This window comes from Cucurbita pepo, chromosome LG06 (assembly GCF_002806865.2).
Source record: "Cucurbita pepo subsp. pepo cultivar mu-cu-16 chromosome LG06, ASM280686v2, whole genome shotgun sequence".
NCBI classification, from domain to species: domain Eukaryota; kingdom Viridiplantae; phylum Streptophyta; class Magnoliopsida; order Cucurbitales; family Cucurbitaceae; genus Cucurbita; species Cucurbita pepo.
In genome coordinates, this window is record NC_036643.1 from 5,311,761 (window position 1) to 5,328,963 (window position 17,203).

The 17,203-nt window shown below is 37.1% G+C and overlaps 2 protein-coding genes across 3 annotated transcripts in view; both read right to left on the reverse strand.

Annotated features, from left to right (window-relative positions):
- The window catches only part of LOC111797520, a 5,167-nt gene extending 1,718 nt beyond the window's left edge, over positions 1-3,449 (reverse strand). Inside the window, exons 1-4 of the mRNA XM_023680538.1 lie at positions 2,923-3,449; positions 1,721-1,806; positions 1,318-1,623; positions 1,125-1,208 (exon numbers count right to left, since the gene is read on the reverse strand). Coding sequence (XP_023536306.1) covers positions 1,125-1,208; positions 1,318-1,623; positions 1,721-1,806; positions 2,923-3,312 — 866 coding nt within the window. The 5' untranslated portion in view covers positions 3,313-3,449. The remainder of the gene's footprint in view (positions 1-1,124; positions 1,209-1,317; positions 1,624-1,720; positions 1,807-2,922) is intronic.
- Positions 3,450-4,755: 1,306 nt separating this feature from the next.
- Positions 4,756-10,134, reverse strand: LOC111797595 (probable 28S rRNA (cytosine(4447)-C(5))-methyltransferase). Of its 2 annotated transcripts, none has more exons than XM_023680649.1 (18): positions 9,773-10,134; positions 9,537-9,688; positions 9,403-9,466; positions 9,184-9,317; positions 9,019-9,102; positions 8,868-8,942; positions 8,708-8,779; positions 8,549-8,622; positions 8,177-8,229; positions 6,999-7,108; positions 6,814-6,882; positions 6,603-6,677; positions 6,383-6,475; positions 6,224-6,303; positions 6,027-6,126; positions 5,312-5,574; positions 5,118-5,196; positions 4,756-5,029 (listed from the first exon to the last, which is right to left on the reverse strand). In XM_023680649.1, exons 1-17 carry the CDS (start codon positions 10,035-10,037, stop codon positions 5,142-5,144), a joined length of 1,818 nt encoding a protein of 605 aa, XP_023536417.1. In that variant the 5' UTR covers positions 10,038-10,134; the 3' UTR covers positions 4,756-5,029; positions 5,118-5,141. The 2 variants fall into 2 exon arrangements, with proteins under 2 accessions (XP_023536417.1, XP_023536416.1); XM_023680648.1 differs by having other exon boundaries at positions 9,537-9,700.
- Positions 10,135-17,203: the final 7,069 nt, after the last annotated feature.

Here is a 17,203-nt window from a genome sequence, read left to right on the forward strand (position 1 = left end):
TCCCATCGTCGCTACTAGATGTTAACCATTTCCTTATATGGCATGTTTTGAAAGACAATGTCCCATCGTCGCTACTAGATGTTAACCATTTCCTTATATGGCATGTTTTGAAAGACACTGTCCCATCGTCGCTACTAGATGTTAACCATTTCCTTATATGGCATGTTTCGAAAGATACTAGTCCATCGTCGCTACTAGATGTTGACCATTTCCTTGTATGGCACGTTTTGAAAGACACTATCTCATCGTCGCTACTAGATGTTAACCATTTCCTTGTATGGCATGTTTTGAAAGACACTATCCAATCGTCGCTACTAGATGTTAGTCATTTCCTTATATGACATGTTTTGAAAGACACTATCCCGTCATCGCTACAGATGTTAACCATTTCCTTATATGGCACGTTTCGAAAGACAGTAGTCCATCGTCGCTACTAGATGTTAACTATTTCCTTATATGGCATGTTTCGAAAGACACTATCCCATCATCGCTACTTGATGTTAACCATTTCCTTATATGGCACGTTCCGAAAGACACTATCCCATCATCGCTACTTGATGTTAACCATTTCCTTATATGGCACGTTCCGAAAGACACTAGTCCATCGTCGCTACTAGATGTTAACCATTTCCTTATATGGCAAGTTTTGAAAAGACACTATCCCATCGTCGCTACTAGATGTTAACCATTTCCTTATATGACACGTTTTGAAAGACACTAGCCGATCACCAATCTTTGNGTCCATCGTCGCTACTAGATGTTAACCATTTCCTTATATGGCAAGTTTTGAAAAGACACTATCCCATCGTCGCTACTAGATGTTAACCATTTCCTTATATGACACGTTTTGAAAGACACTAGCCGATCACCAATCTTTGTCACGTCCTAATTTAACCATTTTATTAACAAACCACATCAGAATTAGAAATTCACCTAGTTCTCTGCACAAACCCAGATCTAAAGATCAAATAACTTGATGCAAAATTTACCCTTTTGTTCTAAATATGGAAGGCAAAAATGACATGGTGCACGGTAGATAAACCGAGTGAAAATGATCGAAATTTAATCTAAAATGACACTTGCCGAACATTTATAAGAGTTATCAGTGCAAAGAAAGAACATACCTCCAAAGTTCGTCTACAATGTTCCCTCTCACAATATGCTGCTGAAGCAATAAAAACACGTCTTCAGGGGAAACGTATCCATACCTGAAAACAAATTGAGAGACGTGTCTTGTTACTGTAACGGGTTTACGAGCAAAGTTCGGTTATCAAATTTGAGCAGAAGTATCACTTAGGATAGATAACTCTCCCATACCAGTGCCCACTAACATCTCCATTGGCATTTGATCTAAATATAATGACATTTCCTGCATACTTGTGGCCCCCAATATGCGAGCATGGTCTAACAGATACTTCATTTTGAAGACCAAGAAATTTTATCTCATCTCGGAACCGACTGACCAATGTAGGACCACAGACGCCACACCGACGATCTCGGGATCCATGACAGCATACGAAAACATATGAACCCTTCAATGCTTCAGGAGATCCAGGCTGCCACTCACCATTCTTCACAAGAACTTCTTCAACAAATGTGTCAACATCAAAATGGGTCAACCTCCTACAATTTTTTTCAAAAACAGTGGGAGTTTGCATCATCACGGGAAAGGATAAACAAGGAATTCATCAGAATGAAAATAGGGGAACAACTAACTGACCTATATCTTATCATGTCTGGGAAGATCAAAACATCCCCATTAGATGTCTCGGTTCCGTCGTGCCCCTCACATATCGTTAAACGGGTCTAATGTTTCCAGAAGAAACCAAATGTTGAACATAGAGAAGTAAAAATATGAAGCATTTGGATGCATATTCTAAGAGGAATTGACTATGTTAGTGATAAATCTAGCTAAAGACAGGAACAAAAAGAAGCTCATTAACCGATTTGTCATAGTTAGAACAAAATTACAAAGCACACATTTGATAATCTTTTCGTTTCTTGCTTTCTGATTTACAAACCTTCTTCTTTGTTTTCTTCTAATCTAAGCTCAAAACCATTATGGGTTCATATATTCAGTAAACCGCCAGATCTAAATCAGAAACAAACAACATTAGAGCAAAAGCCAGCATTTTCCCCACAAGAATTGCCTCCTAAACTCTCATGAGGAAACAAGAGGGATAAGGAGAGGAAACAAGAGGGATAAGTGTTAGGAATCATACAAGAACTCCTTATTTAGTTGGGAGGGAGTCCCACGTTAAAGTGGACAATATCATACCATTGTGGAGAGTTGTGATTCCTAACATGCCCTTAATTTATCCATGTCAATAGAATCCTCAAGTGTCGAACAAAGAAATTGCTAGCCTCGAAGGTGTAGTCAAAAGTGACGAAAGTGTCGAACAAAAGGTGTACTTTGTTCGTGGGCTCCAAGAGAAGGAGTCAAGCCTCAATTAACGGGAGGTTGTTCGAGGGATCCATAGGGAGGCTCTATGGTGTACTTTGTTCGAGGAGAGGATTGTTGGGAGGGAGTCCCACCTTGGCTAATTTAGAGAATGATCATGGGTTCATAAGTAAGGAATACATCTCCATCGGTATGAAACCTTTTGGGGAAGCTAGCAAAGCCATGAGAGCTTATGCTCAAAGTGAACAATATCATACCATTGTTGGAGATTTGCGATTCCTAACTATAAGAACACGTTTGAAATGCTGAGATGCCGTGCCTCTTTGCAAACAATTCAGCACTAACCACAAGGAAAATCATCTCAAACAGCACAAAAACCACTACATTGCAAAACCCACATTCCCAAATCACTCCAAAAACAGAGCAAATCCAATTCCAAAGCTAAAACTAAAAAGAACCCAAGAGACAAAAGAGCAGACAAAACAACAAACAGTTGATGGGCATTAAACATAAACACCTACTTCTTTCTTCATATCGCCCTTCCTCGACATTACAGCCGCAGAGAGCAACCTAGGAAGGCGATCGAACTCAGCAGCCTCAATCCTAGGAGGCCAAACCTGAGGATTCTTGTAACAAAGAAACACATGGCGGTCATAGAAATCCACAGTTCCAGCAAGTGGGCTGTGGCGGAACTCAGGGCGAGAGAATCCAAACTCAGCATCACTGATATTGGCAGTGAAATCAGAGAGAAGACCCTCATTTTGGAAGCTGCCGGAGGCACTTCCGATGTGGGAATTTGGGTCGGAGAGAAAGGTATCACGAGGGTCGGAAACGGAGACGGGAGAAGAAGAGGAAGATGGGTTTGCGGCGGCGAAGGAAAGAGGGTCGTCTCTTTCTCTGTTGAAAGACATGATTTAGGGGATTGGGAGGGAAAGGGGAAATGGGTTCGGCCTGTAAATGCAAGAGAGTGGGGTTTAGGGGTCGCTTTTACATGGCGGAAGTGTGGGAAGTCAAGGTGTAGCGGTAGAGAAGAATGGCTGAATACTAGGTTGATTTATTTGCCCTCTTCTTTTTGTTGACTTTCTTGAGACTCAATTTATATTTTTAATTTAATAATATCGACCGTGGAAGATTCGAACATTCGAGAGTACATGTTTTATATCAGTTGAGTTTAGTCTAGGTCGATGCCGAAAGTTGTTAATTTATGGACAAACTCTCGTTTGAATGAGTAACTCTTAACTGAAAATAATTGAGAAANTTTTTTTTTTTTTTTTTTTTTTTTTTTTTGTTATAAGAGTTCCAGCTCGTAAAGTATGTTTCTATATTGGCATATGAGGCATATTTGGAAAATGGGGAAAAGTCATAGTATTTTTTACCGGTGTTCATATGAGTTGAGAATTTGACTAACTCGAACTACCCAACCCAAATCATAAAGTTATATTATTTTCCGTCTGGGTTAGATTGCATTTTTTATANATTTTTTTTTTTTTTTTTGTCAAGATCCAAAAATAGGATTTGACGTTTATAACCGATGATAATAAAGTGTTGAGACTTGTAAATGTTGATATTTGAGACACGACAACCTAACCCAAAGGGTTTAGTTGGGTTGTGAGTTCTACTAGAATTGCTCGAGTCACCAACCCAACTCAAAATTTCGAATTACCCAGTACTCTTTGAAAAAACGACGAAGAAATGAACTCAAACATGTGACAAATTCATCACATTCTCTACTCATTGATATTGAAAATTAAACGAGTCTAATTCTTAAGTTAATGTTCATATGCATAATAACTTAACTGGATTGGACTCTTAAGTCAATGTTAATACTCGATAAACGAATACATAATATCTTAACTAGATTACACATTTCAAGATCGTTGCATGAATCTTAGTCTCGTTCCATAAATAGCAAAAATGTAATTTCAATAGCATCAATATCAATTACTCTAATAATAAAAATATATTATATAGATACCAATAAAAGTTATATTAGATATCAAATTTAATAAATTTAAATAATAAAAATTTATTTCTATCAAAGTAAATATTTTCACATATTAATTGATTTAGATAGCTAAAAACATTTTTCAATAATTTCCTTTTAAATTATCCTAATAGATATTTTTCCATTTAAAAAAAAAAAAAAAAAAAAAAAGTACTAAAATATCCCATAATTAAGGAAATTTACATATACATCCACAATTTCTAAAATATTTAAAAATATATACACTTCAACCATAAATAAAAAAGCCACAAATCCAAAAGTTGTAAACTTCAAGGGCATATAAGCAAATTGGCATTTCAAGGAAGTTAAAAGGGAGCACACCATGGATTCATCAAAATCATAGGTTATATAAAAGAATGAAAATTTCATCATAAAAATATAAATTATAAAGCAAATGTGTGACAATAAGATCCTACATGAATAATCTTAGCTAACAAAATTGGGCATTTCATACAAGAACTACTATATTTTCTTTCCACAGTTGAATCAGGCTTCTAGTGGCTCGATTTACCTCGTATATCGACTATTCGATCCTTAACACGTACCTCAAATGATTGGATTATGGGTTTTACTTCTCCTTGCTCCCAGTTTTCGTATCCCTCAAAGCTTGTCGTTTTTCATCGCTACAAAGAGTTCGAAATGAACCGTAAAAATCTCACTCTTAGAGATTTATTTACCTCGTATATCGACTATTTGATCCTGAACACGTACCTCAAATGATTGGATTTCAGGGTTTTACTCTTTCTTGCTCCCAGTTTTCTTTTCCCTTAAAGCTTGTCGTTTTTCCTCCCTGCAGAGAGTTCGAAACAAACGGTAAAAGTCATAAAATACGACGCTATTGCTATACGAACAAGCTTTCGAGGCGAAACGACTCTGCTATGAATGATCAGCCAGTTTTTTCTCACCTAGCTTTTGAGATTTCCTCTCTTGAAGGAAATTTTCTCTTCTTCCTCTTTTCGACAGCGGGCTTGGATTCTTCTTCGCCATTTTCATTGTCGTGGTTTTTCGAAACCTTCTTCCTCTTTCTCTCGTCGCTAACTTTCGGGTGGAGACATTCGCCGTCATCCTTTTCATTTCCGCTCTTCTCTGACTCGCTATCTTCTTCCACGGTCTCTTCCAATAATTCTGAAGATTGAGCAGTTGGAATCTTGTTGCTCATTTTCTGCAACTGTATAACAGTGGAATCAAATTAATCCAGAGTTATGTTCTAATCTAAAGGCCCTACATTACAAGCCAAATGGAATAATCATAAAACTATAGCTATCTCGCTGCAGTTGGAACGTCGACCTCCAAGCAACGAGCATGATTGGCTATCATTGTTCAACATAGCAAAAAAGAAAAAAGAAAACTGCTAAATGAAAGTTGAGGACGTGTCGTTCCAAGGTGTTCTAAATCAAAAGACTGAATATCCATAGAAGTCATGAAAAAAACAGCACGCTCTGAACAACGTGTTCTAACGTGTGTGGAGGATGTCTAAGTGTGTCGGTATCAAACGCCTAAAGCTGAGTACGTGTGGTTCCAAGGTGTAAATTATTGATATCCCAGCCAAACCAATCCTATTCAATGGAATTGGGAAGGAGAGAGCTCGACATATATCAATTTTTTAAGGTTGAAATCTACCTTTGCCACGAAAAATCCATCCATGTTGTGGACATGGGGGTAGAAACGTCTCGTCTTCTCTAAAGATGGGTGAAAACGTTTCTCCCTGAACCGAATAAACCTAAAACAAAAATTGATTGGTTAAATGAGGGTATGAACAAGGATACTGGGAGTAAAATCGGTTTGAAATCTGGAAAAAAAAAAGCATGTTGGGGTACCCGGGACGTCCGAAATCAAGGCCACATGGCACAAGTTTCACATCCCTCTTTTTAAGTGCATAGTCAACAACTGCTTCGTTCTGTACAACGCAAACGAGCGATTAATAATAGCCAGTATCGCATCGAAAAAGAAAAATAACAGACTGCACTGATACAAACCTCATCAACCATGATGGAGCATGTGGAGTACACAACATATCCCCCAGATTTTGAATTTGAATCGACCATGTCGATTGCAGCGAGTATAAGTTGCTGTACAGGGACAAAGAGTAGGATTTACAGGAACATCGCCTTATGTCAAATGGAACCAATAACGTAAACAGTAATTAACGGAATGTTTGTTGGGTCAGCGCTCAAAAACACATAAGATCAGGTCTACCTTTTGCAACTGAGCACATTTCTGGATTTCTTCCAAGCTTTTTGAGGTTTTAACAGATTCGTCCTTAGATACAACCTAACAAAAAAAATCAAGATTCGGTTCATCGAACAAAATGGAAGAGAAAATGGAATCATTGGAGACATGAAAATAAAATCGTGTTTAAAAAGATATTCCAGGGGGATAGAGAGCCCAATGAATGTCAAGTACTTACTCCAGATCCACTGCAAGGGGCATCTAACAGAACTCTATCGGCCGTGTTCTTGCCTAATACTTTCGGGAGCTGAAAGAGAGTACACGATAAATAGAAAGAAACTTTAGTGATTCTCATGACACAAATCATGCAGCAGCTAATTTCCACAAAATAGTGATGGTGGTGGAGAATAGTGATAATATGACCTCCTTCCCATCATAGTTGCAGACAACAGTATTTGTCACACCCATCCGCTGTAAATTTGCAGTGAGTGACTTCAGTCTTGGTGCTTTCATCTCATTTGCAAATATTAATCCTGAGATGGTTGAATAATTAATGAACAAATCGAATCATAGCGCACAAAATTTTACATCGACGTTGACAAAGAAAGGAAATAAAAAGTTGATTAGTGATGCAACAATGAAGGCTCGTGCCATGGTGTAATGAACAACTCGACGTTTCTAAAACATACATATGACCAGCTGCATTTCTCTAACATTTACCAGAGCATCAGATAAACTACCTTCATAATTTCGTAATACTATTCTCGAAATATTGAAGACAAAAAGAAAATTCATAAAATCAAAGTCGAGTCCTGAAGAAAATATTCAGAATGGACCCAAAAAACACAATTATTGATTATAATAATTGGATAAAAATTAACTTATGGCTAGTTCACATATGCTAGCAGACAACGGAATGCGATACAAAAACAAAAACAAATAAAAAATAAAAAATAAAAATAAAAAAATAATAAATAAAAAAACTAGATTTCTCTGGTCTCTTCTTTACACTTATTTGATCATTTGTAGCCTCACAAAATTTAATTTCTTTGAGAAGAGTAAAATCCTAATATTAATAACCAAAGAACTTGTCCAATGTAAATAATAAGGGCTTTAAGAAAAGTTTGGTGGCCACCTGTATGGGATTTAACATCCTATAAGTTTCCTTGACAACTAAATGTCGGAGGTTTACACAGTTGTCACGTGAGAATAGTCAAGCGCACACAAGTAAGGGCCAACCACGCAATATTTCTTTTCAAAAAAAAAAATTATCTATGGAACTTGAACTTGCATGCATCCATTTTCATAACAGTTTTAAAGCAATAACTGAATTGGATTTGAACTGAACCAACCAGTTCTATTCAAATATAGTTTGTGACCCGCAGTTGATTAGATCGCGTAGGCATTTAATATATCCATGCACACCTTAACTCCATATTTATTTTTGCAATATCCCCTACACTTCAAGTAGTTCTTGTTTCTCATAAGAATAAATTTTTATACTCTATGAAAAGACATTCGAAAACGACATGGCCAACAGAGCACTTCAGCCACAACACTATGTACACGAATACCAACATATCTTAATAAGGAATACATACCACTATTTTTCATTAGTGCCGCTATGTATGTAGTTTTACCACCAGGTGCTGCCCTGCAATAGTTTCAAACAATTATAAGAGAAAACGACGATATAAACTGTCAGTTATCCAACTACATTGATATTAACAATACTTCTGTAACATATAATGGATTTCTAGTTGCTACTTTCTGGAATCGAGCAGCCAATTCATTTCACCAAAGAGTAAAAAAAAGGACTCGAGGTTATAAACAATGGCCATGAATGAGAAATAGAGAATAAATTTCAAATAAGCCAACTTTGCAGGATATGACATCCTTTTCATTAGTTTAGAAAAGATCACAATAAAGTAACACTGGTTAGAAGACATTACACTACTACTTTATTCACTTACGCCATGTCAATGATTCGTTCTTTTTCCTGAGGAGCAAGGGCCATCACAGGCAGAAAGGAGCTTGCACCTTGTAGCTGTACAATACAAAACATAACTATTTACTACCTAAATTAGACTAAGAAGTGTACATAAAGATAATCGAACTAGTACACAGTTTACCATGTAAAAACCAGCCATATATTCCGGAGTCGCTCCGATTGGCACTTGGGAATCATATACAACAAGTCCAACCTGCAATCAGTATAGGAAATATAACTACTTAATCATAAAAAAAGAAAGAGAGAATGGAGGATAACTTCACCGAAACGAAGCACCTTACCTTTGACCACTTGCTTAAAGGATCTAGGTTAACACCTCTGTTAATCAGAACATCTGCCAGATCCCGCCTTCTCGTCTAGAGAAATATTTCGATAAGATACAGATAATAAGAAATGGCAAATGAAAAAGAGGGCTACCTGTATGGCAATTACCTTTAAGGTGTTAGTACGCAAACATATTGGTCTAGGCTTTTCAAAGGCTTCAATAAGTTCCATTAGCTCAACAACTGGAAACATCTGAAGACAACAAGTGTTGATCATTAACTTTTACTCGCATCATTAACACATATAAGAACATAAACATGAATGGCTGGTTACCTCAACTAGCACCCCAATAAGAAATTCGTTATACCCATAATATGAACAAAGATCTTTCTTAAGTTGTTCAACATAATCCTTACGGGTTGCTCCCTCCTGCCTCAAAGCCTTGAAATTCGTAAGAACTCGAACAACTAAAATTACAATTCAAAGGGGTAACATAAGAACAGGAGAAGCTATGGGAACAAACATAGCAGAAAACAAATGAAAAATGCATACTCTCTCTTATACGCCGTTGTAAATTTGAAAGGTCGGGAGGTCCAAGCGCCTCTTCTTCAAGTTCCTGGCGAAACAACAGACTATAAACCAATCGAAATCAAAATCACATAAATTAAACACGGTGAAACCGCTACCTCCTTGGTAGGTAATCTGAACTCATCGGATTCTTCTTTAATATTGAGCTGCATTTCATCCGCAGCATCTTTTTCTTCCCTCGCCCTCTCTTCATCGATGATTCTCGACTTGTTTTCGATGTCTTCATCTGAATCAGAACCTGAATCCGAGCCTGAACCATTCTCTACGAAAAATATTCAAATTAGAAAGAAAAACACGAAAGTTTTCGGTAAACAATTATGAGCAAAACAATCACCTTCGTCGTCACTTCCTTGCAGGAAATCATCGGCCAAAGGATCATCACCATCAGAAGAAACTTCAGAACCAGACTCCGATCCTTCTTCATCACCATCAAGCACTCCATTCTCTACTTCTTCCATATCCAGACCATCCGAAACCTCAGAATCATCATCTTCCTCCTGAGAACGTTTACGTGTGAAGAGCTCGTCCTTCTTCTTCCCTTTCAATGGAAGGTCGTCCCGTTTCACAGCCTTCTTCTTGTTGAACTTCGCGGCAGCCATTGGAAGCTGCTGAATTCAGCAAAGATAGCTGAAATTTTTTGTCTGAATGAAAATCCACCGGAGCAACCAATTTGAGCTACGGAAGATATAAGAGACACTGAAGAATCGACCTACGGGGGTTTAGGGTTTTGGCAAGGGCATATGATTCGGTCACTCCAACTGTCGAACCAAACCGAACCAAACCGAACCAAACCGAACCAAACCGAACCGGTTCGGTTCGGTTTTCATGGTAACGGTCGATTTTTACCTTTTTTTTTTAATTTCTGAATTTTAAAAACGAAAAAAATACAAATATATATTCTGATCCATTATATTATTATTTTTTTATTATTTTATATTTTTAATTTGGGCTTTTCTTAAACCATAGTGGGCCTATGTTTCTACGCACGAGACCACTTCAATGTTGAGTCGGGAGACGTGAACACACCGACCGTGCCTCGACCCATCACGAAGCGTTTTCTCACTTCTTTAATAAGATCAGTGTGAAATCAACACCACGTAACTTCTGATCTTTTTTTTCAAAGCTCGAACATATTGTTTAGTAATTTCGGTCAAAGTTAGTTCGACCTATACAAAAAAATTTAAAATGTTCGAACGATCAATTACTTATTAGATACGATATTAAAAATTTGAGACCTCCGAGAAAGCGTCGAAAGTTGACCTAAAACAAGTAACCCACCCCGAAAAAGCCGTGAATGTGTCATAATACGCCCAAGCGCACTTCAAGGCTATAAAATAACTCGAAACGAGCTAGATTTATATATCACCTTTCTTTATTTTTATTTTTATAATTAAAATAATTCAATAATTTTTTTAACGTTGGAATCGAACATTGAGGGTCTTCTTATGATGTTTTTATCTCGTCCTCGAACATAAAAATTTAAAATTTTATAAAATAATCTTCCGAATAATTTAAATAAAATTTATTATTTAAAATAAATTAGATAAAGACTATTCTCAGAGAAAATAAACCAACTTTATTTATATATTACAGACGTTTTAAATTATTTCTTAAACACAACTCACTTATTAAACGTAACACATTTTCATCAAGCCCAGTGCCTAAATGAGTCTTGTTTTTAATAAGTCACGATCAAAGCACCCATGTGATCCACCTCGGGTTTGCCCCAGGATGAGGTAGACGCTAGCCAAATCTGGCTCGAGGGCATGTCATTTGCACACGATGTAATACCGAGCATGAGCTAATAACTAAAGACTCGAGAAGTTCAAAGAAGAAGATGATAAATTTTTTGTCATCTAGTCTATACATTCACACACTATGACTGTATATGGAGTAAGTCAACTCTAACACTACTAAAAATTGTTGACTTTTAATAGGGCGAGCCGTAACGTCATCGTCTTCATTGTTGACTTTTAATCTCATTCCCACTCTATTTTGTAATTTAGAGAATCGAGATTGGAGAGCGATAACACAGAGGGGTGAAGATACAGATAATTTTTTTTTTTTTTTTTATCTCTGCAATTTTTTTCATTAAATATTTCGAAAATTAGGTCATAGATTCGAACTCGTGTAGTCAAATTTCCGTAATAAATTATTTATCGGTTATTTTCGGAATTCGTATTTAAAGATGAAATTTCTTAAAATCCATAATTAAAAAAATATATTAAAATTTTAACTTATTCCATTAAAGTCTAAGATTTAGGCCAAAAGAATTAGATTTAAATTATATATATATATAAGAAAAAAACATAGCTAGGTGGGGACGTATAGGAAACAAGGTCCCTATCCCCATCCCTAATGTGGAAACGCTCGCCCCTTTCGTTCGAGGTAGGTCCTTACTATAAAAAGTGACATCTTTGCACCGACAAAAAAAACGTCAATTTATTATTATTTTTATATGAAATATCAACGAGCTAATTAACAAATGTTTTAATTACATTTTTTTTAATGGAAATAAGACTCGATGATAAAAAAATGTAACGGCCCAAGTTCACTGCTTGTAGATATTGTCCTATATTGTCGGACTTTCTTGTTTCCCTTTCGCCCTTCAAGGCTTTATAAAACGCGTTTGTCAGGGAAATGTTTCCACACCCTTATAGAGGGTGTTTTGTTCTTATGTTCTCCTCCCCAACTAATGTGAGATATCACAATCCACTTTTTGTAGAGTCCAGTGTCCTTGCTGGCACTAGTTCCTTCTCTAATTGATGTGGGACCCCGCCAAATCTACCTCATTTGGGGCTAGTGTCCTTATCGGCTCTCTAATACCATTTTGAAACGGCCCAGGTCCATCGCTGGCACTCGTTCCTTATCGAATCGATGTGGGACTCCCGCCAAATCCACCTCCCTTTGGGCCCAGCGTCCTTATCGGCTTTTATACCATTTTGAAACGCCCTAGGTCCACCGCTAGCACTCGTTCCTTATCCAATCGATGTGGGACTCTCGCCAAATCCACCCCCTTTGGGACCAGCGTCTTTACCGGCTATGATACCATTTTGAAATGGTCCAGGTACACCGCGGGGACTCGTTCCTTCTCCAATCGATGTGGGTCCCCCCCAAATCCACTCCCTTTGGAACCAGCGTCTTTACCGGCTCTAATACCATTTTGAAACAGCCTAGGTCCACCGCTGGCACTCGTTTCTTCTCCAATCGATGTGGGTCCCCGCCAAATCCACCCCCTTTGGGGCCAACGTCTTTACCGCCTCTGATACCATTTTGAAACAGCTCAAGTCCACCGCTGACACTCGTTTCTTCTCCAATCGATATGGGACCCCCGCCAAATCCACTCCCTTTGGGACCAGCATCTTTACCGGCTCTGATACCATTTTGAAATGGCCCAGGTCCATTGCGGGGACTCATTCCTTCTCCAATCGATGTGGGTCCCCGCGAAAATCACCCCCTTTGGGCCCAGCGTCTTTACCGGCTCTGATACCATTTTGAAACAACTCAAGTCCACCGCTGGCACTCGTTTCTTCTCCAATCGATGTGGGACCCCGCCAAATCCACCCCCTTTGGGACCAGCGTCCTTACTGGCTCTGATACCATTTGTAACGACCCAGGTCCACTGCTAGCAGATATTGTTCTTCTTGGGCTTCCCCTTAAAGCTTTAAAACGCGTTCACTAGAGAAAGGTTTCCACACCCGTAAAAAGGGTGTTCGTTCTCCTCCCCGACCAATGTAGGATATCAACAAAAANAAAAAAAAAAAAAAAAAAAAAAAAAAAAAAAAAAAAAAAAAAAAAAAAAAAAAAAATCTCTATTTCCTTCTTTGTAAATAATACAACGAGAAACGTTTCAGTTTCATTATGAATCCAAATTATCGAAAATTTCGACATTCAGAACAAAACGAACATCGTTTTTTAGAATACTTCTCAAAACTAAAAGACGAACAATAAAAAACGATTATCGAGCATTCGTACGTATTCTAAACGATGCCAAAAATAAATTTGAAAATGAAAGGGATAGAACTTTGATAGATAAGACCGACAATGATTAAAGTTTTGAATAGAAAGGGACATAGCAAAACTTAGAAACAAAAATAAATAAATAAATAAAATAAAATAAAAAAATCAATCCCACGCGCAAGCTTGTCGTCATGCTGGCGTGCTTTAATGTGGGCCCCACGACCATTTATATTTTATCATTTAATAAACTTATTTCTCTCACATGCCATGCTTTCCTGTGGTCCCCACCGTCCACCCACTTGACTTGGTCAAAGTCAACCTTTTTCTTTTTATATTGGAAAAATCTCTCTCTCTCTCTCCCTCCATTATTATATCTCCAAATTTTATTATTTTTTTATTAAATTATCGTATGAATTTAAAATATAGTTTGTATAATTAAATATAATTACTTTTTTTAAGTGATTTAAACTCAAAATTATTATTTTTTAAGAATTTTACAAAAAAAAAAAATCTACATTGATTTTCTTATTAAAGTCGGGTTTAAACTTATTAGACAGATAATTAATAAAATCTCAAACGTTCTGTTAGATTAGACGAACGCGAGTGAGGGATAAGTTTTTCCCGATACGAGAGAAACTCGGGAAGAGTTCAGACTGTGTTAAGCACCGATTACATCGGCCCTCTAGATTTTGAAGAAGGTGTGCGACAGAGAGAGGCAGATCAACAGAGAATAAACAAGAAATTATCAAAGACAATGAGCTAAAAGCATATTTCGTGACACTTTCTTAGTAGGAGTATTCAAAAGTCACGATAGCTCGGGGAACTCAATCAGCTCAATTGACCCATGCAGTTTGGTTGGTTTACGATTGAACTAACGCAACTCAATATTTTTATGACAACCCGAACAATTGAACTGAATCTAAATAACGTCTAAACCCGACCCAACCTAATCTACGAACAACTACACTTTCAAGTTTTACTCCACACGTCAACATCAAACCTAATTTTCTCGGGTATTTACTATTTTTAATATAAAAAAATTATTCCTTTAAATAATTTGACAGTATAGTATCGATGAATTTTCGTCTCACCAAAATTAATGACTCCAACTAAAAAGATGACGTAATTAATGCTTTGAATAAAATTTTTCAAAGTTGGAAGAATTTGGTGGGAAAAGGACGTTGGCTTGATTTCTTAAGCCATTATAAAGTAATTATGAAATTAAATATTTTGATTTATTTCCTACCAAAATTAATTAAATAAATAATAAAATAAAATAAAGTATTTGATTGGGTAATGTATTTTATTTATATAAAATATAAATAAATAGATGAAAACTTGATGACTTCGTAGCTAATTAAAGGTTAAAAAAAGTCGATCAATTCAACCTAACCTGATTTACTTTTATTAAGAATAAAAATTTGAATAAATGACATAAACAACCCGAACAACCCAATTCAGAACCGTTATGGTTGTATTTAATAACGGTGTTGTTTGGGCTGAAAAGATTTATAATCGGGTTTCCCCTACTAAATCCACCCCCCTTTGGAGCCCAGCGTCCTTATTAGCACACCGCCTCGTGTCTACCCCATTTGAGGAACAGCGACAAGGCTGGCACACCGTCTGGATAACGGTGTTGTTTGGGCTGAAAGGATTCATAATCGAGCTTCCCCTACCAAATGCACTCCCTTTGGGGTCCAACGTCCTTACTAGCACACCACCTCGTGTCTACCCCCTTCGAGGAAGGGCGACAAGGCTGGCACACCGTCCGGATAATGGTGTTGTTTGGACTAAAAAGATTCATATTCGGGCTTCTCCTACCAAATCCACACCCCTTTGGTGTCCAGCGTTCTTACTAACACACTGCCTCGTGTCTACCCCCTTCGAGGAACAGCGACAAGGCTAGCACATCATCTGGGTAACGGTGTTGTTCGGGCTGAAAAGATTATGTACGGTGTTGTTTGGGCTGAAAATATTCATAATCGGGCTTCCCCTACCAAATCCACCCATTTTTAGGGTCCAGCGTCCTTACTAGCACACCGCCTCGTGTCTACCTCCTTCGAGGAACAACAAGACTGACATATTGTCTGGATAATGGTGCTGTTTGGGTTGAAAAGATTCATAATCGGGCTTCCCCTACCAAATCCACCCCCCCTTAAGGTCCAACGTTCTTACTAGCACACCACCTCATGTCTACCCCTTCGAGGAACAGCAACAAGGCTAGCACATCGTCCGGATAATGATGTTGTTTGGACTGAAAAGATTCATAATCGGGTTTCTCCTACCAAATCCACCCTCCTTTGGGGCCCAACGTCCTTACTAGCACACCGCCTCATGTCTACCCCCATCGAGGAACAACGACAAGGCTGGCACATCGTCTAGATAACGGCGCTCTTTGGGCTGAAAAGATTCATAATCGAGCTTCCCTTACCAAATCCACCCTCCCTTAACCCAGCGTCCTTACTAGCACACTGCCTCGTGTCTACCCCCTTCGAGGAACAACGACAAGGCTGATACATCGTCCGGTGTCTGGCTATAATACCATTTGTAACGACCCAGACCCACCGCTAGTAGGTATAGTTTTCTTTGGACTTTTCCTTTCGAACTTCCCCTTAAGGCTTTAAAACGCGTCTACTAGGGGAAAGTTTCCACACCCATATCAAATGTGTTTTGTTCTCCTCCCAACCAATGTGGGACATCTTTAAATTAACTTTTTAAATGTTTTTTAAACATTGATTATTTTTTAATATATAGTTTTAGTTTAGATTTATGTGACATTTTTTTTTAATATATATCCTTAAATTATGAGACAATGTTCAATGATTCCTTTATATGCCTTTTGGACTAAAATATGATCACATATTCATGGAGTAACTTTGAATTTAATATGATATGATTGCTTAGTTTTGAAATTATTTATAATAAATATCATAATTTGAATTGACTCCATAAATTTAGCAAAATTATCATAATCATAATTATTTCCATAAAATTTTCACAAGCAATCTTGTCATAATCGCTCGAGAAACCTACTTGATAAAAGAAAATTTAGCTTAATTGTCGGGCAAAATCCTCGAAAAAGACAGAAATCAGCTAGATTATTCAATTCCATTTCTTCCAATTAACTTGTATCACCGGGACACTCGAAATGTCGATAATATATATCTCGTCTCGAGAGACCCGACTCATTCGAGGTCTCCTGTTCCAATTGTAAAGCGTATAAACCGCTTCTAAATAGGGGGCGAGGTCGGATGCGAGAGCAGAAAAGTCAAATACGAACATAATTTAATTAAAAAGGTATTCTTAGGTTGACTTATGACGACGTGAAAGTCAACTGAAGACCATAAGCTTTTATTTGTTTATTATTATTATTTTTGGATAATATTCGACCTTCCTTAAAAGAAAATACAAATTTGAAATTTAAAATAATAAAATTTGATTTTTTTTTTCAATTTTGGAAAATTTTCTAATATTGCAAAAATAATTATAAAAAGTAAAGAAACAAATTAGGCAAAGTAGTTAGGGAACACATCTAATTTCCTCAAAGAAAAAATATATATATATATATATTTAAAATTTTCAATATTAATAATTTATTTTTGTATTTGATAAAATTTTAACTTAGTTTTAAAATTTACCGACATAATAAATTGACACTGAGACCGAATTTTGCTACACGAACTTGAAAGTTCAAGGATTGTAAAAAAAAAAAGGGTCGAGGGGACTCAATTCTTGGACCTCTTAGTCTAGGATAGTTGAGATGTGTTTAAAGATGCCCATTTAATCCGTGGAGATCCGCCTCGAA

Excerpts from the sequence above, each read along its gene's own strand:
- LOC111797595 (XM_023680648.1), bottom strand. The coding sequence starts at position 10,037 with ATGGCTGCCGCGAAGTTCAACAAGAAGAAGGCTGTGAAACGGGACGAC. Across the intron at positions 8,230-8,548 it reads GAACGAATCATTGACATGGC|GGCAGCACCTGGTGGTAAAA; the intron begins GTAAGTGAATAA and ends AAACTATTGCAG. Across the intron at positions 6,883-6,998 it reads GCAACTATGATGGGAAGGAG|CTCCCGAAAGTATTAGGCAA; the intron begins GTCATATTATCA and ends ACTCTCTTTCAG.